The sequence below is a fragment of the Lathamus discolor genome, chromosome 1 (assembly GCF_037157495.1).
Source record: "Lathamus discolor isolate bLatDis1 chromosome 1, bLatDis1.hap1, whole genome shotgun sequence".
Classification (NCBI taxonomy): domain Eukaryota; kingdom Metazoa; phylum Chordata; class Aves; order Psittaciformes; family Psittacidae; genus Lathamus; species Lathamus discolor.
In genome coordinates, this window is record NC_088884.1 from 60,176,274 (window position 1) to 60,202,111 (window position 25,838).

The 25,838-nt window shown below is 39.6% G+C and overlaps 1 protein-coding gene across 3 annotated transcripts; it reads right to left on the minus strand.

The window, feature by feature from the left end:
• Nucleotides 1–939: 939 nt before the first annotated feature.
• On the minus strand, nucleotides 940–22,534 carry LOC136011378 (patatin-like phospholipase domain-containing protein 2). Of its 3 annotated transcripts, XM_065673071.1 has the most exons (10): nucleotides 21,645–21,958; nucleotides 16,145–16,377; nucleotides 15,341–15,406; nucleotides 12,265–12,474; nucleotides 11,112–11,172; nucleotides 8,793–9,008; nucleotides 7,715–7,847; nucleotides 6,400–6,516; nucleotides 2,811–2,856; nucleotides 2,037–2,123 (listed from the first exon to the last, which is right to left on the minus strand). In XM_065673071.1, the coding sequence occupies exons 1-9, from the start codon at nucleotides 21,829–21,831 to the stop codon at nucleotides 2,826–2,828; spliced, it is 1,254 nt and encodes a 417-aa protein (XP_065529143.1). In that variant the 5' UTR covers nucleotides 21,832–21,958; the 3' UTR covers nucleotides 2,037–2,123; nucleotides 2,811–2,825. The 3 variants fall into 3 exon arrangements, with proteins under 3 accessions (XP_065529133.1, XP_065529125.1, XP_065529143.1); XM_065673061.1 differs by lacking the exons at nucleotides 2,811–2,856; nucleotides 21,645–21,958 and adding an exon at nucleotides 22,463–22,534 and having other exon boundaries at nucleotides 940–2,123; XM_065673053.1 differs by lacking the exon at nucleotides 2,811–2,856 and having other exon boundaries at nucleotides 940–2,123; nucleotides 21,645–21,957.
• Between the last annotated feature and the right edge of the window lie 3,304 nt (nucleotides 22,535–25,838).

A 25,838-nucleotide genomic window follows, 5' to 3' on the forward strand; every position in this document is an offset into this window, starting at 1 on the left:
TTAAAGTTATAAATGAAGACAGTAGAAAACAGAACCTGTGTATTTTAACTGTAGTTAGAGTAACATTTCAAACTTTTCTTGCAAATTTGAAAAGACATACATACACACACACACACACACACACACACACGCAGAAGAAATTAACAAAAGAGCTGAATACCATCCTTCCGTGGTAGGGAAACAGCTTGACACTTTCTCCCCTCTCCCCCACCATTCTAAAATCAACCATAACATTGCAAAATTTACCACTTCAAGCTTAAGAAAATCGCAACTCAGAAACTGCTTAAAGGCTGGTCCAAATAAATGTTACATTTTGCTATTTGACAGAGTTCTGGATCCCAAAGCTCAGACTCCAAAGTTCCCTCTCCTTGAGTGTCTCAACATCATTGCCACTTCTTGTACAAGCTACTTCCAGCAAGCATCTGTAGTCTCTTCCCTGGGCTGCACCCAGCTTGCATGCAATTCACGTTCTTCAATGACAAGGTTCCGAATGTCACAAGCCTACCCCCAAACACACACACAAACTCCATTTTAAACCCATTGTTGATTCTTTCTACTTGGAAAAAATTGTCCATGGTAACAAAACATGAAAAGAGTGGTTCATCTTAGCAGTTATTTACTTCTCCTGATGTATTCATGCACTAATGTGCTGTCTTTATTAAAATCATGCAGAACCTTTGTAGTGCAAAGTGTTTAAAATGCTCATCAACTAAATACAGATCTGTATTTTATCTGTATATTATCTGACACCTTTGCACAGCTTCCTGGATACTGATACTCCCACCAAGTCTTACACATTTGCTTCCTCTAACAACTGGTCTTGGAAAACTTCCACTGGGCTATCACACCTCACTGAGACAGCAGGGACCCTTTTTTCCTTCCTTCCTTTAGCAAGAGGAAAGTGAAGGAAGGGAAGAAAAAAAAAAAAAAGTCGGTGGGGGAGAAGGGGAATAAATTGGGAATGATTGGGCAGCAATTAAGAGATGAGAACTAAACATCATTCCCCATTTGCTATAAGCTGATTTCTTTTGTTAACATCTTCTGTGAAGTTTAACATCCTTGTCAGATTACTGTTTACTACTAATCAGTCACTATTTTACCTACTTTTCAATACTTAGTCAAGTATTAAATTCTTATATTCAAAAAAACCACTGAAACTGTACCTGTTTACACTTCAGGGGAATGCATCCCATTTCCTATGTCTTTTTCCCTTGTAGTATTTGAAGAGGGAAAGAGCCATAGAGCAGAAGCAATGTGAACTATGGAATACATACAGTAACCTAGAATATTACTGTTCCTACAGTATCTCATGCAGACATTTTTTCAGTGAACACAACAATATGTTTAAACATAAGGCAAATGGACACTGGAGGCCACTAAAAAGCTCCTTTGTGTATTTCCCTTTATGTAGTCAAGTCCAATTTTATTTAAGTGCTATAAAATTAATCCTAACACATACTACTGTTAAGAATTATATTTTTTAAAAGGTTTTGTTATCGGTGCCTGTTTGTCTAAATCTGGCTACAGAATTTACATTTTTATTCTGAAAGTAGATTTTAAAAGAACTTATTTCCAGAGAAACACTGTTTACTACATGTCTTCTACAGTTGATTGAGCTGGTGCTTTGACAGAACTGTAGTCTGTTTCTTAGTATAGCAGCCACTGTTTTTATAATCCTTACAACAATAGGATTCCCAAGGCAGATTTGTCAGGAAGCTGTAAACAAATTTTCCAAGACTTACTGTCAATAATCAAAGTGATCTTTAGTTCTTTAGGAAAGAAATTTCTCTGCCAAATTGGAATTTTGGAAACTCTGGAAGCTACTTCCAAATTAATACTCTGGAGCAGTTTGGAAACTTGACTCTGAGGAAGAGTCAAAATCTATTTCCAACCCAGACTCATCAGGATTTGGGGGAAAATTAGGATAGGAGTTCATGTCTGAACGCTCCTGTACATTAGCAGAAGCATTTTTCATAACTGAGTGCATGAAGCATGAAGATTCCCAGAGCCAGGTTTCAAGGTCTGCAGAAGAACGAGGCATTTTAAGGTGGCAGTATGAAGAATGAAATTCCATAGTAGATGGAACAGTTTGACATTTTCTTAGTGATGTGTATTTGTCTTTCCTGTTAAAAAAAAAAATAAAAAAAAAGAGAAAAGATTATTAGTGTTTCAGTTACTATTTTTTATTACTGTTCAGATGTCTTACAGGCAATCTTCGTATAAGGAAGAAGGCTAGAGGAAAATGGTTAATTTTAAATGCAATTTAATGCATTAGGATATGGGACAACAGGAAAAGGATCTTGAAACCATCACAGGGGCAGCTCTATGTGCTGTCCTCAGAAGTAAGTATAAAATACTTACATTTGAAGTCACACTGTTCTGATGAGCTCAGAAGGGTAGACCCAGTTTGTACATTACCTCTTAATTAGTCCTATCTCCCCACTCCCAGCTACCCATTTGGAATATTTGCTGATTTACGAATCACAGCACTAACTGAAAATTAACAAGAATAGTCTCAACATTTAGAAGCTGAGAAGCAAATGCAGTTGTTCAGCTTCTCAAGTGTCATCTCTGCATTCACCTTTACAATCAGCCAATTATCACCCACCTGGAACAGAAATTTTCTACACTCTACACCAGTACCTGAATCACCAGGTAAATTTTTCAATTTGAAAAATAAGAAACTGAAGTTATCACCAAGAACAAACCAGATTTTTTCTTTAAACCTTCCTGTAACAATGTGCAATGCCCTCTCTCATGCACAAACCCCCCCCAACTTGCAACACACACTTGAACACCAGTTTCCATACCTGAGTTTAGGTGCACTAGAAGATACCATCCACCAGGTTAAGTTTCCTAAAAGGATTTTCAAACCATAAACACCTCAAATTTTCATTGAGATTTAAGTCTGATTTCAAAACAGAAGCTAGATCTGATGACATAAGGGGAAAAGCTTGAAAAAAAAAAAAAAGGTTGAGTAGAGATTACTTTCTTCAAAAGCAGCAGAGTAAGTTCTTGGTGGATGCTGAAACCAAGTATAAGCCCAAAGAGCCCACCAGTAGAATACAGCGTAGGATTCTACAAACAGTCTTAGGACCTCTCTACCTGAAGAGAAAATCTACTTAACAGAAGGCTTCAGAAAAATTTGAGAGTGTAAACAGTTTAGTGGGAGCTTATCCCCTTTGAAGATACCATAAAAGCACACAGGAAAAGCCACGACCATCAAGTTCTGTTTAAGGCCAAGAGCTTCTTTCCACAAGAGAAACAATGTTCCTGGGTGATCATGACTCAGTGACCAAATGACCCCTCTTGGAGGTTAGATATAGCACAGTCTTGTGATATTGAGCCTTCCAAATGCCTGTTTCAGATGTAGAGCCTCGCAGTTGGTAAGACTGGAGTATGAGCAACATCAAGAAGCTGTTCAATAAGGGTAAAAGCAGGAAGATGACTATACACATATTTCTTGTGGAAAGAAATCAGAAATATCATTGAGAAAGAAAAAAGTAGACACTGGATTACATGTGGTATCAAATAAATGAAGAGATGACAGTCAGATGATAGCAAATATATATATGAAGGATTACATTTTTGCTCAGAGAGCTGGCCTCAAAAGCCAGCTAGGGTTATACACAGAAAGGCTTTAATGAATTTCAGAAAGGGAGAAGAGAGGCTATTTGTACACAGGAATTAGATGCTTCTAAATTCTGGATAAATATGAATATTATAAAAAGAAACCTAATATGAAAGCCAGCATCTAATACTTCCAAAGGTGGAAGGAGACCCAAGCTTCATCCTCATTAAGTTTTCCATTAAGCCAGAGCCTTTAACAGTATGTTTGACTACTCTGTACTTCTAAGGGATGAAGCTTATCAGTTGGATCTTTCAGAATGCCCATCCAGAACCTGGCAAAGCTTTTTATAAGGAAGTCGGATCAAGCAGTTCTCAGACATATCAACCCTGCACTTCTAATGGTTCACTGTATAGCATTGTCAGGGATAGAAAGAGCATCTTTGATCTTGCTCTTTATCTTTGTTACTAAAAACAGGAAAACAAAAGCTCAAAGGACTCCTGGCTCAAAAAGAAATGTATTTTTCATTGTAATTTAAGAACGTGTTGTATGTAAAATACGGCAATGCTTTAACTGAAATAACTGCTACATTTAGGAGTCTCCAGTGCTACAGCTACCTCTTGGAAGCTTTTATGAAGAATTTAAGAATTATGTTAAACCCTAATAGTTTCTCAGGCTAATTTCTCTTCCCCTTCTACCTCCTACGTAGCAACTGCAGGCATTGAGACAATCATCAGAAAAATTACAGTAAAGTAGGATTTACAGAGTAGGTCATATCTTTCTCAGACCAAATCTCAGACTTCATAGAATCACAGAATCCTAGAACAGTTAGGGTTGGAAAGGACCTCTAGTTCCAACCCCCCTGCCATGGGCAGGGACACCTCACACTAAACCATCCCACCCAAGGCTTCATCCAACCTGGCCTTGAACACTGCCAGGGATGGAGCACTCACAACCTCCCTGGCCAACCCATTCCAGTGCCTCACCACCCTAACAGGAAAGAATTTCCTCCTTATATCCAATCTAAACTTCCCCTGTTTAAGTTTTAACCCATTACCCCTTGTCCTGTCACTACAGTCCCTGATGAAAAGTCCCTCCCCAGCATCCCTATAGGCCTCCTTCAGGTACTGGAAGGCTGCTATGAGGTCTCCACGCAGCCTTCTCTTCTCCAGGCTGAACAGCCCCAACTTTCTCAGCCTGTCTTCATACAGGAGGTGCTCCAGTCCCCTGATCATCCTCGTGGCCCTCCTCTGGACTTGTTCCAGCAGTTCCATGTCCTTTTTATGTTGAGGACACCAGAACTGCACACAATACTCCAGGTGAGCTCTCACAAGAGCCGAGTAGAGGGGCAGGATCACGTCCTTCGACCTGTTGGTCACGCTCCTTGCGATGCAGCCCAGGATACGGTTGGCTTTCTGGGCTGCGAGCGCACACTGCCAGCCCATGTTCATTTTCTCATCGACCAGCACCCCCAAGTCCTTTTCTGCAGGGCCGCTCTGAATCTCTTCTTTGCCCAACCTGTAGCTGCGCCTGGGATTGCTCCGACCCAGGTGTAGGACCTTGCACTTGTCGTGGTTGAACTTCATAAGGTTGGCATCAGCCCACCTCACAAGCGTGTCAAGGTCCCTCTGGATGGCATCCCTTCCCTCCAGCATATCAACCGGACCACACAGCTTGGTGTCATTGGCAAACTTGCTGAGGGCGCACTCAATCCCACTGTCCATGTCAGCGATGAAGATGTTAAACAAGACCAGTCCCAACACCGATCCCTGAGGGACACCACTCGTTACTGGTCTCCAGCCAGACATTGAGCCATTGACCACAACTCTGTGTTCGGCCATCCAGCCAGTTCTTTATCCACCGAGTGGTCCATCCATGAAATTGATATCCCTCCAATTCATATTTGTAAGCATTTGGACCTCAAAGACAGTTTACATTTCTCTACTTGCTATACAGAGCACTGCTCTGACACAGCTGTGTAGCTCTGTTCCAGCAACAAGTCCATTTATAGCAGGAAAATCTAAGCTGAGTATCTGACATTCATTCTGTGAAAGTCTGCAGAACTCCTTAGGCAAATGCTACGCTCTCCATAAAAAAGCAAAACTGTAATGGTATTCTTAGATTCATACTGAAGTGAGTTGTCACTGATTCTTCCATTCACATAGTGCTACAAAACTTTACAGAAGTAAGAAGTCTAAAAGGCTAAATCTCAGACCAGCTTGGCAAGAGAAGCATAATGAACCCACTTACAACTAGGTTCAAGTGGAGGTTCCTCTTCCACAGAAATAGAGGTTCCTAAAACTTTTCCATGTCTTATTTTAATTCTTCCCAACTATCTTACAAGACTGTCCTTCATATTAATCTGCTTATTAACTTACAATGTTTCCTGTCCAGACTCCTAAGAATGTAGTCTTTCTCTCAACGTTTTCCAGTTCCTACACACTACAGCTGATTTAGAACATCTTGGGCCACCTTTTCTTCTTCTTTTCTTTCCGATTGCTCCAGGTACTGTGGAGCAGAAGAAGCAAGGTCTTTGTTCTCAGTCCAATGCCTGCTCTATAACCCATCTCTATCCCCAAAAACCATAAGCCTACCAATAGGCAAGCAGATCTTCATCTACAGCGTGTAGCAGTCATTCATCAGTTATAAAAAACACCAGAAAAATATACTTCAGAAACAATGCTAAGGATGAGAAGCAGAGAGAACTGTTCTGTGTTACCTTTGAGAAAATTATTAAACCCTGTTTTAAGAGAGAAACATGTTCAAGCTCTGATAAAAGGGAAAGCAGCTATAAAAATGCATCATTTGCAGGCAGCAGCACTCCACTTTACCTGGATATACAGAACAGCTTGCTTTTAGCCTGGGAATAAACTGTAGCAGCAATCTGGCAAAGCTGTTCTTGCATCCATCGTATATCAGCAGGCATGTCAGGAAACCAGTTTACTAATCTACAATCAAAACCAAGTTGTTATGTAAGCAGTAGATCTAGTTCACATTGTATTTTTACATACAACCTCAAAAAACACCCCCACAGCTTTCATTTCCCCAAGTTAACCGCCCACCAAGGTCTCCAGGTCCTCCCAACCTCCTGTTAATTCCCCACCTAGCCCAATCTTCTCTACAAGCTAAAAGGGGCAGCACAGACCATTCATCTCTGATTTGCTGAGTGGCTGACCAGTATATGTGCATTCCATACCCCGTGACCAACATTTAGGAAGCCTGCAAAATACTCCTCTCTCTGAGACCTCTTTCTCTGCACAGTAGGAATTTTCTGGTCAGTTTAAAGTTAGGTGGATGAGGAAGGAAGAACAAAAAACAAAGCACGATAGAAGAACAAACAGAAGGCAGAAACAGAACTATGTCACAAATGTATTTTTTTTTTCCTTATGAAGCTATTAATTGAAGTCACTTACACCAGAGGGGAAAAAGGGAAAAAACCCACATAAAAACTCTGTTGAAACTTGCTTCCTCCCATCCACCACAAAATGGCACAGAAATGGCACATTAAAATAAAATAAAAAAAAATAAAAAAAAAAAAAAATCAGTGGACTTCTATGTGGCTCCATTTACACAGCATTCAATTTTTTTAGTGTTTTCTAAAGACAGTAATGACATCTACTGCTCAAGGACTGGAATTCTCTTTAGCAAGCACAAAGCTTGGGTTTCATGGTGCATTCATTTACTGTAATTTCTCATTTATGAGAATCAAAAGACATAAAATTAAGTCTGTTTCAAGAGCACAACTTTCAGTCAACCTAAACAAGCCTGGTAAGAAAATTTATATTGTGAGTAAACACTGAATTTCACTCCTGACTTTAGAAAGAAGCTGAAGCACATGAACTATCTGGATAGAGTTCAAATACCACTGCAGAATGTACTAACAGTAATAAAATTGTGCTTCTGGAAATACAAATGAGGGTGCTTCTTTTGAACAATTATAAGACAGCTACTAGTAATAACAGCAATTTGTTTATTTGTCTAGCCTTAGACTATACGGACTTTCGGAGGATGCATCATGTAGGTAGAAATAAGAGCCTTTGGACAGTTGCCACTTGAAATTTTAGAGTACCAGAATGCCTATAACACTGAATAAACTTTCAATGAATAAATTTCCAAAAGTATAATAATTCTAAAATTGTTCCTTACCGTAATGCAATGGAGTAAGCAGACTCCACTGGTAGTGTATATGGTAGCATCAGATAGGATATCACTCGCATAGGGAAGAGCTTAGAGAACTGAGCGTAGAATCCATTCTGTTCTTTACAAGCTTCCTGCAGTGCTTAATAATAATTATTTTTGAAAAAGATGTTAGACTATTTGAAAACAGTTTAAATAATTCAAAGTTTGGCAATCTTCACTCAAAATTATAAAGTGTTATTGAATAGGGCTCAGACAGAAAATGGAAGAATTAATCTCCTTAAACCTTCTCTATGCTATTTTAAAATATGAGAAACACAGACTCATACCACAGGGATAAAAGGCATTACCCAGAACTTTTAGACAGTAAGTCGAAGAATCAATTTATAATAAGAGGATCTAAGAGGATGTGAAGTTCACCTCTCCAAAAATACTTATGTATTTTAGATAGCATTCGTCTTTTTAGAGACTCAATTAACTCTAAGGACTTTGCTTAAATCCCAGAGTTGTGCATATTCCAGTTGTTACACACAGTTGTAAGAAATTCACTTCAAATTTTGTTCTCCTGGGTCACTAGGATGACAAGTTTCAGATCCTGTAAATACCAATCAGCATCCACAAAAAAAATACAGATGAAAGTTATAGATTAAAGAAATATCAGATGTGGTTTCAGTCTATTAACAGCTTATTAAAAAGACAAGAAAAACAGAACTGGAAATCTACAGAAGTCTGTTTTAAAAATGAGATGGGGACAACTAGTGTTTGGATTTGATGCTCAACTTTGGTGTGAAATATACGCTTACAAAAATACTGTGCACATACAAAGTTTATTCAAAACCAAATGAGAATTCAATTCACAACTCTGCAGTGCTGAAAGTAGCTCCTTCCTCCCGCTTCAATCTAAATTAAAATGTAAATGTTCACATTTAATAAATAAATAATTTTTTTTTTTTATTAGCTAGTCTAATATCACAGGCAATTATAAGATTAAATTAAAGCATCTTAGGAAAATTGTAAGAGAAAGCAGGGGAAAAAATAAATCAAAATTTGCCATTCATAGTTGCAGGAAACACTCTCAAGCATGCACCTTTACGAAGTCTAGGAGGTAGACTTTCAAATATGCTCTTCTCCAAAGGCCAAGGATTTTGCTTCAGCTGGTCACCGAGTGCTTCCATTTTCAAAGTTTCTACTCCATTATTTTCTGTCAGTACTTTTTTCTTTGTATGGTCAATGTGTTGTGCAGCCTCATGAGGATTTCTTTTCGTGAGGGACAAGTGGATATAAATTGAGTCATTCAGAATACCTGAAAGAGTCAAGAGCTTCCACTTAGGCTTGATCTGCAGGTCTTCAGAGTACCTGTACAGTACCTGAAGTCTGTGTATCTGTAAAGAGGCCTACCCCGAGGGAACATAATCTACCCAACATCAAATACACTTGCTGTTATAATCCCACAAATGTTTGATCACACTGATGAATACTCTTTTGCACATTTAGGTCTTACTTTCAAACAGGTTCTAAACGAGAAAGTGAACAATTAACTGGAACAGCACTGGAAATATACGGTCATTTACCGAGTTGTTTTCCAGCAAGAAAGCAAATAATTCAAAATGAGAGGAGAAAAACTGATTTATTTGAAAGAACACACCTAAAACACATTAGACATTTGGGAAATTTGAAGTGGCAGGTATCACATGAGTACTTCAAGGCATTGCTAAAACAGGGTGGAGAAGGAAACTGAGTAGGGTACAAGATACATCCAAAGTACAGATCTAAATCAACACTGGTTGCCTTGCAAAACTGATGCCAGTTAGGAAATAGAACTGGTAATTACCTTAGAAACAAGCACTAGATAATGAGCACAAATGAAAAACAAAGAAGGGTATTTATCTTTGGTTTCCAGAAAGTCATTATGAAGTTCTTTAGACTCAAAGGCTACCAAATTTTATTGGGATGCATACCTACATACAACAGAATCAGCATCCTACTTACAACTATTCCTAAAATACAAATGTCAAAAGAATATACAAAGAATTTGGGGGGGGGGGGGGGTAGTTATCTGAAGTGCTAGAGATTAAGAGGAAAATTAACTTCTACGGTTGAAATAACAAGAAAAGAGATGTATAATGAATGAGTTTGAAAAGGTTATAGTTATCACTGACTAAGCTTGAAGCAAGACAAACCTGCAGCAGAATAAGAACAAAGGTGATCACAGGATCAGTAGTGTGAAAAGGAGGACAGTAGTGCAATACACAGAGGAATGGGGGAGAGGACAGCTCCTCCTCCAAGGAGTTGCTGCAAGGAATCTCGAGTATTAGTGTCAGATGGAAACATAGGTGCAGGAAACTTATGGGTGCAGCACAGCAATAAAACCCATCTTAGCACAGACAAACACAAATTATAAGCTCGTTGTATAGCTTGTGCTTTGAATCACCTAGTAAAAAGGTATAAAGCAGGACATTCTGATTAATATTTAATATTATTACTTGAAAATCAAGCTCTTAAACAGAAGTGTGACATTAAGAAAATTGTTCCAAGAAATTTGAATATTTAATGTTTAGTTATAACAGAGTATAAGCAATGAGCACATCAATATGACTGCATTACGGTACTGTAGCTGATACTATCTGCAATAGTGCAAACATCATATTTACATGTTCATTCCTCAAAATTGACCTAGTACCCATTTGCTTCTCCAACCGGACTACAGGGATTAGGCATATTTAACACATGGTTAACTTCATGCCAATATCAAGTTACTGTCTTTAACTTGTTTGTCTCAAAGCATGCAGACCATTAACATATTAATACAAAATATGTTACAAGAATTCTAGGAGTGGAACATAGCAACCTTCAAGTCTTCCCAGACTTATCTGTGTCCCAGCAACTGTTGCATTACAAGTGGTCTTCTTCTAAAGTCTTTCATGATACAGAGTAAGAATTTGTCTGTGATTGAGTTTATATTGTTATCCAGTTCTAGACTGGCTAGGCTTTACCTAGAAATTCACTTGGCTGATAGAAGACAGGGGGTATTATGACAATACAGGTTTCACAGGAATGGGAAACAATAGCTTATTCCCATCTTTCATGACTAACACAGAAAAAAATAACAATGACTTCCCTAGAATTGGAAATCTTTGGTAATTTCACTTAACAATACCTTAATATTCACTGCACACAAATTTGACAAAACCCCAGAAATTCAGTTTCTGTGCACCAGCACAACTTACCTCAAGTGAATAGTTACTACAACTGTGATTTCTACAAGAAATAAACTTAACTATAATCCCTTTGAAAACCTCAGACCTAGCCCATTTTTAGCTACATAAAGCCCCCCTCACCCTTTTATTTTTTTTGTAAGCTCAGGTTAAGACCACATCATTAGTAATAATCCACAAGTGTAACATACCATTCTCTTTCAAGAACTTAAGAGCATCTGAATATCCTTGCTCACAGATCTCTCCTAGTACCTGCAAGCATAGGGTAAATGAGTCAGAGAGACAAATAAAAGGAGAGTCAACTTAAGATCAACAGTTTGCAGAATGAAAAGCTGCTTCCATTCACCCTCCATTCTTTTAAGAAATATTACATGAACAATTGCTGTAATTCAACAGATCCCGGTTAATATATCTATGCATATTGTAGTTATGCATACAGGATCATGCATACACAAACTTATTTTTTACCTATTACAGACATCCTGAATTGTTCATCTAAAAGGATAGCATTCAGTTTGCAAGATTTCCTCTCCTGTTTCATTGACTAGCTTTTCAGCAGATGCAAGCAACAGTGAAACAGGGTGGCTTGGAGTATGCCAATGCCCCTGCTTCCCACTTTCCAAAACTATGAAAAGCCAGCTGTGCAATTCTCATGCTCAAACTCAGACTTAATCTTCAACATGAAAACATATTTCACAAGATGCAACACCAGCTCACCTACACAGTACTCCTAGACAGAACAAAATAGAGAATTAAAACCTACACAAGTTGAATTTAATACTCTTCTCCAAGTGGTCAAAAGCCCTCCATTAAAATAAACCCAAACATCTGTAGCAGACAGGAACATTAATTCTCCTCTGCAGTATATCCCAATCCAATTCACAAGGTCTGCTTTCTTTATTTTCAGCTTCCACAACAGCAATTAACGAGCATTTCCCTCATCAGATCTGCAATTAACAGCGCTTAGCCAAGTTTAATGGCAACTTGCCTGTGTGAAATATTGATTGAGAACTTCACAAAACCACAAAGCTTTAGAACTTCTAAGTTCTGAAGCACCTGGTTAGCAGGTAAACATGAAAGGACCACAAACTAAGAGGCACTAATTTACCAATGTTGATACCATGATAGAATCATGTGCTGAAAGCCAATAGCAGGACATGCATTTGCAGTCCAAGTGAGACTAAAAATAAGGAGAATGGATAAAAAAAAAAAAATAGGAACAAGAAATGTCACCAAAAAAGTTTATATGACTAAATGAAATGCTAAGATTACTGCTGCTTTCTGCAAAAGCAAGGCCGTTATATGGAAAGATGTTTTAGTGATGACATGAAGGCAGTGACTTACCTTAGGTTCTGGTGGAAAGAGCGCTTGTGTTAAACGATAAAGGTTCCCCAAACTGAACTGAATGCTGGTGTTGGTCACATTCATTTCATGGAAGTTGGCAGAATTCCCCTTTGGACAGATATCACACTCCCCAGCAAAAGGCGAAACTGTGATGGTGTTCTTTGATTCATACTGAGGTAAGTTGTCACTGATTCCTCCATCCACATAGCGCTACAAAAATTAACAGAAATAAGAAGTCTCAAAGGCTGAAAATTTCTAACTAGCATATTTCCCACGCAAGAATTAAGTAGTATTTAAGACTGCAACAACAGTGAGTAACCTGCCTCTAATGCCAATTATAACACATTGCTACCTATAGTTCCAAAGACAGCCCAAGAATACTCTATTTGGAATATTTCTGCATGTTTAAGAAAGAGGAAGTCCATTTCAAAGATCATAATCCTATACAACATGCAGAGAAAAAGTAGTGGAAGTGTCTCCTTTTCCTCACATGAGAGCAGCACCAACTGAAGAGCTAAGAGGGCAGTACTTCAGAAAAAATACAAGTAAAATAATAGCTCTACCTTTTAAAGCTAAAGGTCTGTGATACTAAACCATTCAGTTAGAATAAGAGTAACGTACTCTCAGCAATTAGAATTTTATATAAAAGCATATTTGGACATAAAGAAACTGCATGTAAAAGGCAGACTATGCTTCAGAAACTTTGCCAGCATTCATGGATATCTATTCTGCTTTGAGTGCAAGTTTAGAAGCTGTTCCAGATTATGCTTTTGTCTCCTTCATGCTGGACTGCCCACTTCTGTAGTGTCACTGCCTCACCATCTCAGACATTTTAAGATCAAAGAACTGAACAGTTCTGTATCAGGGCAACTAATCTCTAGTGCAGCAGCTGCTGTGGCTGAAAACATCTCCATTCACTCACAATATCCATGTTTTCAGTGGGGTCAAACAAGTCAGAGCTAGTTTGGTCTGACAGTGGCAAAAGAGCACAAGCTTTGCTGGTTTAGTAGCTTCATTTCCCTTCTTCCTAACCAGGCAACAGACATGATCCATAGGTCCTTGTAAATGTTTACAGAATAGGTGATTTGAGCAGGAGCAACCTGAATTATCAGTTTTATCTACCTTGAAACTCACTCCCCCACCATTCTGAGAAACAAATCAGGAATTAGGAAGATGACAGCTCAGAGCAATTTGTCCAAAATACTCTTGTAGAGCAGCCCACTCCTACCTGGCAGCTTTCCTGAATATTCTAGATCCACCAGCAAGCTGCCATGGACAAACTTCCTATAGGTGTGTAATGCAATCACTAAAGTACATGTGCAATCACCAAGTCCTTAGTGGAAGTTCCAAGTACAACACAACAGGTTTGTCAAAGGAGGAGCCACAGCACACAGCCTTCTCATGAAATTATTAAAAGCTGTAAGTATACAACTGAGTCACTGTTCTACAGAGGTAAATGGCTTTAATTACTTGGAGTATCTGCCTATCTCTTCCCCCTAGTAATTTTGTAATCTAAAAACCATTGCTGTATTTGAAAGGGTTAAAAAGAAAAAACAACCCCAAACAAAACCCACCACACCCAAAAGCTTCACAACTGGTAGTTACATATACCTACTGAGAGTTATCCTTCTATCTTTTTGTTTTAAAGTATACATGCCTGAAGCACCAAGCCAGTAAACAGCAAGATACTACAAAGTTTACACACTGGACATTTTACTGTGTTTAAACCCTACAGGAATCATGGCAAACATATTCCACTGTGGTGCTCTTACAAAGTTACATCCAAAATGCCTCCTAAATATTAAAATCAAATCAAAACTGCAAATATCAAAAGGAAAAAATGATTTTTTCCTTCCCTCAAAATAGGACCAAATAAAGCATCACTTGTATGTTTTTGTACTCTGAACTAAGCCTTTTAAAATAACGTTGTCTGGTGACAAGAACTGAATAGCCAGATTAGCCTGGATCCACCTAAACCTTGGATTCAGTCCAACGTCCTGTTTTCATAACACCTTTAATCTGGAAGAGTTTAGGGAGACATACAAGGTTTAAAAGTACAGATAAAGAAAAATCCCTATACAGCTCTATCACTTTTGCTTAAATTTCAGCATGAAGAAGAAAATACATTTATGTCTATCCTTGACCTTTCAGCACTTCCAAATTGCCTTGAGAACAGTTTTAAATCAACCACTCGTGAAGATGTTTTGAATTTTCTTTCCATATCCTTCTGCTTCCTTGTGTAAGAAACACCAAAGTTGGAAGAAAAGCAAATGCAAGTTAATACAACACCGTAACACATGTATATCTGCTTCCAGGCTTGTTAATCAGAACTCCTGCAACAAACTACACTAACTTTTCTGCAGTTGTTGCCCCTTTAATGTAGGATTTTAAAAAACCCAGTATAGCCGTGAAGTATTAAGAGGTTTTGTAACCGACAGTTCCTGTAATGTAATAGAACAAACATGCTGACACTTCACCTTTATAAAGCAACCTTTCTTACACTAAATACAAATGACAGAGACATTAAAAAGTTCTTTTTATATCTAACTGAACTTTAATCCTGTTTTAAAGGCAGATGTACCTACAGCAAGAACACAAAGATATACAATAAACTGTCTGTCACGGTCTAACCACTATCCCAGCCAAAATCAGGACACTGTCTTACAAGATTTTATTTTTTTTTTAAACAAACACACAAGTATAAGTGATCCTTCCTATAAATCTGTGCAGGTGAATAAGCATCACTTCCTTCAATGGATATTTATGCTTAAGTTAAATATTTGCTGCCTTAGAATACCCTCTTTTAATTACTGCATCAGAAAGCAACAGATTGATGGGGGCAGGAAGGGACAGCATGGTGTCTGTGTGTTTTGCAGGGTGGAGAAGAAATATACATAACAAATCATCCACACATTTAGTGTTTCCTCGCTTTTTTTGAAAAGTTGTAACACACAGCTACAGCACTAGAAGCTATGATGAAGGTATTTATTTTACAGTAAAAAAACCCATATACATTGTCTCTTAATATTTTTAGAATAGCTAGGACTACTTTTAAATATTAACAATAGAGACTTACCACACCTCTAAATGATGGTGGAATTAGGCCACAATAAATAGGGACAAAGGAACTACAGATTAAAGCCTGTAGGAAAATGAGACCATATGAATTAAATAGTAACGGTTCTACTATTGAAATTCCTATTTATCTTTCTCTCTTTAGATGTTTAGCAAAAACAATTGAGCAAGCATCAAAAAAATAATCCCCAGCAAGTACATTTGAATTAAAAAAAAAGTGGGGGAGAGAAGAAAAGCATTATTTTAAACAGGGTGAGGGTATTCCAACATTTCTTTTTTAGAATGTAATCACACTCCATTTAAAAAAAATGTCAAGACTCACTAAAAGACCATTTCTGGAGATGCTAATCAGGAAGGCAAAGTCTGTGACCTATCACTCAAGCTATACATTATCTGATTAATCAAAGTAACTGACTGGGGACACAATTATCAACATTCAGGAATCATATTAAGCTAGCTTTGTAAATGATAATAAGGATGTTGAAGTCCCATTTTTGACTGCTTTTTGATTGATGCTTTTGTAAAAATTACCTTTAAAAAAATCTAATTCGTGAAGAATGTATTTTCATTAGATACACTGAACTTCAAAGACATTTATTCTTTCTATGAATGATCCCTTGTACTTACTCCAACAGCTTGCAGATACATTGGCTAGGAAAACTAGTAAATTAATACAGTGTGATGAAACTTGAATTCACCTTTAATATACTGCAAAGTCACAATATCCTAAACTGTTTAAAATGGAAATCCAAAGGATGATGTTAAAATTACAGAAACTTTTAAAAGTTGGCAAAAATAAACATACCTGGACAACTTCTTCTTTAGAGTTAAAATTAGATATCAATGCATTTTTACCATCTGATACTCTGGTCAGTGAAATACACAGTCTGCCTGATGACAACTGGTGAGTATTTTCTGGAAGATTTCTCATCAGTCTATCTCTTAGTATCTTTATCACATTAAAGGACGGATGAAGAGGACCAAGATTTCGCTTTCTAGCTTCTTTGGCTAATGCCAAGACATCTGCACAAGCTTGAGCTGAAAAAAATATAAAATGCATTTATTTAAGAACAGGAAGTATGTTGAAGAAAAAAAAAATACAAAAAAAAAAAAAACCCACATTTCCAGTAATAAAGCACATCGAGAGCTCCAACTTTTCCCTCTGACTGCTAGCATGAAAATTCAAGAACTTTTTGACAGCAAAAATAAACTCTGTTAGAAAGTAGCGGACAGTTAAGAGGTTTTGGGAGAACAGAGTCACTTGAGACTTTTAAACAGAACTCCTGGTAAAGACCCAGACACTAAGTTACTTAAAAGTAATAAATATGTAGACTATAGGTATAAAATACCCATATAAAGTGTTTCCATTAGGAATTATTCATTCAAGAAACACATTCCGTAAGAAAAAACAAAGATGAGTGATCTTCCATAAGCATGTATGCACGGAAATATTCCATATACAACATCCATAAAAACCTGGAGTGTATGAGGCACAGATTTAAGGTCCACAGTATGTCTGCTAAAGAAGCAGAGCACAGGGTTTGTCACAGCTAGTAACACTTGTTGGACTTTAACCAAACTTAAGGTTTCAGAGCAGCATTCATCTTCGTTTAAATACAAACACAATAAAGTGAATATTAAAGGTGGATTTATGGTAAGGAATATCAGGAGGGAAGATTTTAAAGCAGTAAGGTAAGGAATGCGGATGAAATCTGTAACGCCTCACACACAGGTCTCCACCTAAACAGGTGCGTTCTTACCAACATGTAACAGACAAAATCATTTTTTTCTCCAATTAAATCAGGATTTGGGAACTAAACAAAACCCATACAGAAGACATGACTGTTCCTGAAGGACACTAAAATCATTTTAACAACCACACACTTAGTCATAGCAAGAACAACAGTTCATCCACCTGAAATGTTTCATTTGAATTTTTATGCTGTTTCTCCGGGGCATACTATTAGGAAATTCCCTGATAAGGTTGTCAACTTGGTAAAGGAAAGGGAGTGGAGAGGAAGGTCAAAGTAACAGATTATTAACCTGACTGATATGCTGCAAGGTCATCTAAAAATATTTTCAGAACTTGCATTATTTCAACTTACACAGACCCTTTCCAGAATGGAGAGGATTCAACTTATCAAGGTGATTGTGAGCACTGCACTGGAATAATCCTGCTTAAGCCTTGGAGTTTGGATTCATTAAAAAAATAATAAAATAATAGCATCCTTTTACAATGTTATTCCCTCCACCTGAAATAGCAATACCTATCACTGTTAACACAGTAAATCAAGAGTCTACGTTCAAAAGAGAACACCTCCAAAAAGCCTGAGCTATCAGGAACATTCCATTTTTACCACTACAAATTTTTGTCATTTCACCCTTGCCTTGGGCCATGAATCCACTGATACCAGTAGCCTGACCCCTTCTCTCACTCCTGAAGACAGCAAACAACTTAAATACAGCTCACTGTTCACAGTCAAATACATGCTTATGTTAGTAAAACACATTTTACATGCAACTGAAACAATGGCACAAGTCACATTCTGGCAAGTAAAGAAGGTATGTCCAAAACCAGCCTTATAGACAGTTTTATCAGTTCTAATTTTCATGCACTCAGATATAAATTACCACCTCCTTTTTTACTGTTTTTTAATAGACTAATTTAGCAATGTTCAATCTTCTAGGCACAAAAAAAACCCCACAAACAGACCAAGAGCAGTGGATGCATGGACACATGAGCAAATATACACGCTCTCACTTCTCCGACGGGTCTTGATCCTGTTTTTCTAGCTAGCATCCTGCCAAATTGAAGCTCAAGCTATTACTTAAGTTTAAAGCATGGTAACATCTTCACTCATTTGCATTGCAGGCCTTTTTTTCGCAGAAAACCGAAGTAAACCAGTGCCCTCTACTAGCCTTGTCTTGTGATTATTTACCTCTCAGCGTAAAAAATATCAGGAAGTATCAGCTCATTTTACATACCCATTAAAGGCAGCAAAACTTATGACCTTTAACAGTTTAAATCTGAACTCTCATTTCAACTTCCTTTCAGAAAATAACTACCCATCGCTGAAAATTTTAAAAGCTGATCATTACTGCTTTAAGTTTGTTGAATTATTCCAACTTATTTTCCTTCTCAGTTCCTTCCTCAACAGGACTAAAATAGTTACCTCTTAGACTGCTGTATTACAAAATGGAATCCTTTCAGAAAGGGACAGAGGGCTAAAGCTGACAGACTAGGATTTTAGGTTTTGGAACACAAGAGTGCTAAAGAAATTAATGCCTCTATTAAATGTGAACTGTTTCTTGTATTTCTACAGTTCTATTTTCAATGGGTAAGTAATTGTTAGTTTCCCGCAGAGTAAAACCTGACATCATATTTAGAGCCCCTCCAAACCTGCTCTTTTTAGCGCCCCACAAGAATGGATGACCGCATCACCACAGAAATACCAGATCTCCAGGACATCCATAGGGAAGATCCAACAAAGGAGTGCACCTTAACAGTTCCAGTTTAGAATAGCCTGGAATGTACTTCATCCTCAAAAGCACAGCTACTTCTAAGCTTCTCCCTCTACCTTCCACCAAATTCAATAAACAATACTTCTTCCTCAGTCTGGAAAAGCACACTTCCCCACGCCACTGAATGGCTGATGTTTACATTTACTCAAACTTTAAATTCTACAGACTCTCAGTTTGCCTATCCAACAGGTAACATGAAACACAAAGAAAAGATGAAAGATGCATGTCAATTTTAATCAAAAGCCCTGTTCATCTATACACATACATGCTCAGCTTGCACTAGCAAGCATGCTAACTCAGGGCTGAGTTCAATCAAGTCTTGAACACCTCCAAGGATGGAGATGCCAAAACCTCTAAGGGCACCTGTTCCAGCATTTTACCACTCTTACAGTAATTTTCTTTTCCTTATACCTAACCAGAATTTGCCATGCTCCCACTTGTGCCTGCTGCCTCTTGTCCTTCCATTACCCATCTCAGAGAAGAGTCTGGCTCTGTCTTTCCACAGTGAAATGCAACTGTGAAAACACACCCCAAACTATTCTGTGATTCTATGATTTACAACAACAACTGCAAAATAAATACTGCATATTAAAGTGCATCAGTGTAAGGGAGGCATACAATATGAACTAATGAAATAAATTATTACAACATAGTGTTTCTTTAGAGCCTATTTACAATCCTCTGATTTCACACAAACTCTAAAAAAAACAAAAAAAAAAGCTAAAAAGACAATAAACATGGGAATATTTTCTTAGTTTGATGAATTTACATGGATTCACAGATTTCAGATATTCTATTAGAGAAAAGCAAAAAATCTCAATTGGCATACGAGAACGGAAAGACAACAGAATAATATTAAGTCCACAAGTCTCAGGTACTAAAATGCTAAAAAATTTAAAAGCTGTTAATAATACATGCTTTTAGGTAAATAATTCACATTTTTTGTGCTTAAGAACACTTGAAATATTTAAAGCAGCTTCCTTCTTAAGCCATTTACAACGATTTGCAACTTAAAATTGGGTATGTTCAAAAAATAGTTATTGTGGCTAAATAAGATTTGTTTTAAAAGCTGGTGTTAGGCTCATAACAACTCAATTGTGTTATGTTAGGACATTACAGCAAGCAAACTAAAGAGTTCAAGTAGCACAAGTTTGTTGCTAAAGCTGAAAAAATTAAGCACATGCAGAGGAGATCAGTGGCTAAGCAGCAGGGACAAGTGTTTCACAGCATTATCCTCTTGCACGTACCAACAAGTTCTGTTTGGTTTAGTCAGTGGATTGTTCCCTCAGAAATATAAAAGCAAACCCAAACCCTCCCCAAATCCCCAAAGTAAGTACTCATTGTTTTCCTTCTCCTTCTGTAAATAAAATGAGATGTGAATTTACAAAATCTTCTAGTTCTAAATCTGTTAAGGGTACCATTATCAAAACTGGTCAGTATTGAGTAATGAACTAGACAAGCTTTTAGTCAACGGATTTCTTTGGTTGAAAAGGAAAACCATTTTCAGATTTCATCTACTTCATAACTGCATTCCAGTCACCATCCTTAACACCTAGATATTTTACTTGTATCAAGCTTGCTTTAATGTACATTTATCTGGTGAATCAGACATGATAGACATTTAGGTTCTCATGAACCCTAAATGGGTAAAAGCAAGGTATACTTTTCCTACTGCTAGAAAATAAGTGCTTATCACAAGGATTGTGGCTAGCTGCAAACTAACATCTTTTATCCTATATAAATTCAAAACCAGATCAACTCTATTACTTAAATCACAATTACAATCAGTGATTTTAACCAATCCACTGTTTCTAATCATATACCGAAGTGAGCTATGCAATACACACAGCGCATGGATTAAAAAGGAAAAGCGTGTTAAAGCTAACCTAAGCCCTGACCTTATCTTAGCCTTACCTCAAGAAAGCAGAAGCTTTAAGAAGCAGCAAGTTAAAGCTAACTGAAACTTCATATGCAAAGATGTCTACAGAATAGACGCATTATTTCCCAATAAAGCGCGAGTATTTTGTTTCAAACTGATGGTAGTGTTAGTCCATTTGCTTTGACAGTTGCTAGGATCCAGCTACTTGCTAAAAGCTTTTAATTCCTCCACCTCACACTAAGGTAAGAGCAGTTGTCATCAACCCTGGTATGTGCAACTCCAGCCACAACTTGTTCAAAGCCAAGAGGCACAGGAACTCCTTAAAGGGACACACATCTGTCCTGGCACCCGGTTAGTAAACTCAACCATTTGACTATGCAAGTGCTGAAATCATCTGAGGCACTGTCAAGATCATTTCTTAAGCCCGGGAGGTTGCAAAATATCCAGCCGTGGTGCAGACACGCAAACTTTACCACCTGCCTTTTCTCCTGCCCTCAAGGAAACTCATGATTTATGAGTATTTTATACAGAGGTAACAGACTGAGACGTAAGGGAACGGATCAAAACAGACAGCCCGGCACCTACAGGGACACGTAACCAGCTCAGATTTAATGTTTCAGGTTCCTCTCTGGGGGAGAAAACAAGAAAGCTAGAGGAAGAGAGGAACTGGAAAGGACCTGGAAAGGAAATGAGGGAAGCCCCGCAGACCCCGCGGCCGTCCCTGCCAGCCCGCAGCGCCGGTGGCAGGGGGCCGAGGCGCTCCCGGGGCCGTGCCTTAGCCGCCCCCCGCCGCCGGCCCGGCCTGCCCCACCTGCCGGCTCCCGCAGCCCACCGCGGCCGCCTCACCCCGTTTCCCTCACGGCCCCCGCCCCAGCCCGCGGTACAGCCGGGCACAGCCGCTGACCCATAGAGCCGCCTCCGACGAGCACGGCGCCGGCGAGCGCTCCGGCGGAGGCGCCGTAGATGCGCCGGGCGTCGCGGATGACGTGCGGGGCGCGCTCCTGCAGGCAGGTGGCGGCGCCGATGTGGTAGACACCCAGGAAGCCGCAGCCGGCGAACGAGACACTCCAGCCGCCCTCGCGGTCCAACATCGTCACCGGCGGGCGAGGAGCGGCGGCGCGCTGCTAACAAGAGCCCAGCTCCGCACCACCGGCCGCCACCGAGCGACTGCGGCACGGCCGGCAGAGCCCTCCCTCCGCTCTACGCGGCGGCCGCACCCAGCGCCGCCGGCCGGCGCAGCAGCCAATCGCGCGCCCCGCAGCCAGTGGCCCAAGACGCCCCCAGCTAATCCAAGCTCAGATGCAGATGGAGCCCCGCCTCCCCCCGCTCTTTCCCTGGTCAGAGCGGCCGTGGCACCCGCTCGCCTCCTCTGTCCGCGCACCTTCTGCATTCCCCTCAGCCGCCGCAGCTTCCCGCAGCCCCGTCAGTCGCCTCCCTGCTCTCAGCCGCTTCGCCCAGGGCGGCCCCTCGGGCTCACAGACCCTCCGAGCCACAGCTTGTCCCCGCTCCGGAACGAATCGGTCCCGCGGAGCTTGTCCCGCACCCCTCACCCACAGCCGCAGGCCGCCGAACAGGGCCCAAGCTGGGTTAGGTAATAAGAGCCTGGCAGCCGGCTCGTAACGCTGAAACGCGCCCGTTAGTCTTAGGGTAAGAAAGAGCTGGCTCTGTCTGCTCCGGGCACGGAGGGGCGGCGAGACACGGCCCAGCTCCCACAGTCCTTACCGGCAGCGGGAGGTGCGGGTTTAGCACTTTGCCTGATCATCGGAAGGCTCAAAGGGTTGTGTCACGCTACCACGTACGGTCATATGTATTTCCTGTAAAAGCAAGCACTGGTTAATAAACCTGCAGTGATAGTGAAGAAAATGAATTATAATAATACCAGGCTGAAAAGGGCAAGGTTACAGGATGATCTGCTTTTTTTCCTGAGTATCTCAAATCATTAATTTACACAATTCTGTGCTGATGTTCTATCAACATTTTACAGATAGAAGTAACAGAATAGCCGAATGTCATTTGAAGCCTAGAGCAGTGTCACCCAACAGGGTTTCAATAGCACCCAGCTAATTGATTCATCAAAACCAAGCACTGATCAGGTACTGATGGGCTTTTGGAGGTCTTATAATGGCATCTTTAAGCACCAGAAGACCTCCAGAAAATCTGAAGTCCACTGACAGAGTGACTGGCACCAACTGATTAATATCACTTGCAATTGTCTTCACAGAACTGCTTAATGGAGTGGCCCATCACAATGCCTAGCTTGGCTGCAAGCACGCCTGTCCGTTTATTAGTACAGCATGTGTGAGACCTGTATTTGATACATAATATGCCTGTATGATGAAGAAAGTGCTGTGTTGGTGTCAACGAGCCCTGACTCTTCTCTATGTCAGTGTAGCAATGCCATCATGCACATGATTTGCCTCTCCACTAGTTCAAGTATTTCTGCAGAGTGCTGCATTGCAGGCCAGAGATGTGCCCTAAATGTTTCTTTGCTCCAGTCCTCTGGAAGTCATAAATTAATCTGAACAAGTCCAGGTAGGGTTTAGCTGGTTTCCTCTAAAAGCTGCTAGAGGAATTGATGTGACCTCTCTCCATCACCACAAATACAAGAGTTTCCATTATGCTCCTTCTGTACTGCTGGCGGAGATTGAGTGGCTCAGAAGGGAATTCACAACAATTACCTTTGCCCAGTGGGAAGCTCCCTAGAGCTGGACTATGAAAAAAAAAAAACCAAGCAAAACAACCCAGAGAACAGCATGTCTGAAATCCCCTAGAATTTAAGGACTGCAAAAAACCTCTTCAGCTACTTGCATGCACCATCATATCCTAATGATGAGATTTAAAAACATCTCAAAAGAGTCCAAGAGGAGCTCGTACTTTTATTTATATAAAGCACATTGCCAGGTAGATAGCGCAGGATTCGAGCTGAAGCTGTACTAAGCAATCACTGGATAGTTTTACCAGGGAGCAAGCCTCAAACAAAACACTACAATAAGAAACTCAGGATTCTGCCTCTGAGTGAGCACCACAAGCACTGAGCATACTTCCAGTTTTCCCACATCTAACTTAGCTCTCTAGCCACCTCTGTCTTTTTGGGCCATGCATCTTCATCCATTCAATGTCTCATTTCAATGAGCAGAGCAGGGAGTGTCCCAATCCCAATCCTGCCTTGCCACTTGAGTGCTTTTCTTTATTTAGAAAAGAGGAAGGTGTGAGACTTGAACCGATTTCAGCTTACAGGGAAGGAAGGAGCTGAAAAGGGAGATGAAATCATATCCCATGCTTCCTGGAAGAGTCCTATTTCACTTGAAAGGTGACTGTGACCCCTGTCTTTTCTGATACTCTTCCAAAGGGCCAGCTCTGCTATATTTTATATTCTCTCCATATATACTCTCATGCTATTTACTCAGAGCTTAAGTGCAGGAGAGTAAGACGTGCATTTTTTAATACATGTTTTTGGAAAAGGGACACTGAGGTATTCAGAAAGGGACATTTCTCAACACCTCCAGAGTTTTGTCAGGGAGAGCAACGAAATGGCAGGGGAGCAGGGGATTTTCAGAGCATTATCCCATCGACAGGTTTTTGAGGGCTAATTTCAGTTTTGCCAGTTAAGATCAACCCCAGCTAGAAGTATTTTGTACCTCTAAACTGTCACTAGGAGGCTGTTCCTGAGCTTGGTTTCTTTAACAGTTAGGAGGAGTCTTTTTTCCACCTCAAAATGATACATGGCCAGTTCACAACCATCTGCTCTTGCACTTTGTCCTTTTACACTAGTACCTATATGTCTCCCTGATGCTGTTTTGAGTGATAAGCCTTATTCCCTGCCAGCCCCCATTCTGTGGCACCTGGGGACCTGAGCCCCTCTAGCTTCCTCTCATGAGAAAGCTGCTGCAAATGCTCTCTGATCAGTTCTTCAGCCAGTCCTTCAGATGGGATTTCACTAGACTCTTACACAGTCTTTGCTAGGGAATCTGAATCACTGATTCTGATTACTTATATTAGGATCAGCTGATAAATCCAGGTCCTTCCCCTCTCATCTTAGATTTTTTTTTACATGTATTGCAATTTCCCAGTACGCAACACAAAGTTTGATCCCCACACTGGACTCCCCTTCATGCATATGGCTACTTTTTTTCAGTGCCTGTTTTGATATACTTGGGCTGCTCCCTGACAGATCTTGCTATTTCTTCACTACATCATCTCCAGTTTAGCAAATAGTTTCTGATGCAAGAAAAGGAAGTCAGCTGAGGTGCGTATAGGCAGAAGGGATCCCATTTCCCTTCCCAGGAAAAGCAGCTGTCTCACCAAAAAGGTAGATTGGTTTGAAACACTGAACCTTTGGCTAATCACTGTCTATTTCATCTCCCTTTTATCTTCAGGTCTATAAAGATAATTGTCCTTCCTCCCAAAACCTGTTCTAATACCTTATTTCCTTCTCTTTTTTTCCTTCAAATTTTTCAGTTTGTTCATTTAAATCCAATTAGAGGTTTAGCTGCCCTGCATGTAGCTGTTTAGGATAAAGATCATGGAGCTACCTCTAAAATCTGGGACATCTGAGAAAGCTGATGCAACCTCATCACAAGCACTACCAACTAACCCTACTGTGGTTGTATAATACGCAGTTTGAAGATTGTCCAGTTTATCTTAAGTGTTACTACATATACTATACTGCAATCTGTGTTGTAGACATATCCTAAACCCTTTACTGAATCTGGTCTGTAATCATTTCGCCATAACTCCAGGAATATGAAGTAAGGCCTGAAAGGCAACATGATGAAAATCAAATATAGTTTCATGGGGATACAATCTACCAGGAAACCTGTATGCCACTTAACAACCTTCTGTAAATAGACATCAACCCAACCCCATTATGTGCTATGCCAGAAATAAAATAAACATGACAAATTTAAGTTTTGCCATCTATCCTATCATATAACCACCAAGATCTTATCTCTTAATCCTTTCCATTTAGATACAGTGTTAATTATTATATAAGCATGACATTTTCCTAAAATGCAGATTAAATCAAATCTATTGTAAAAGAAAAGACAAACTGATTGTGCACTTAAAGTGCCTTCAACTCCTTAGAAGAAAGGTACCA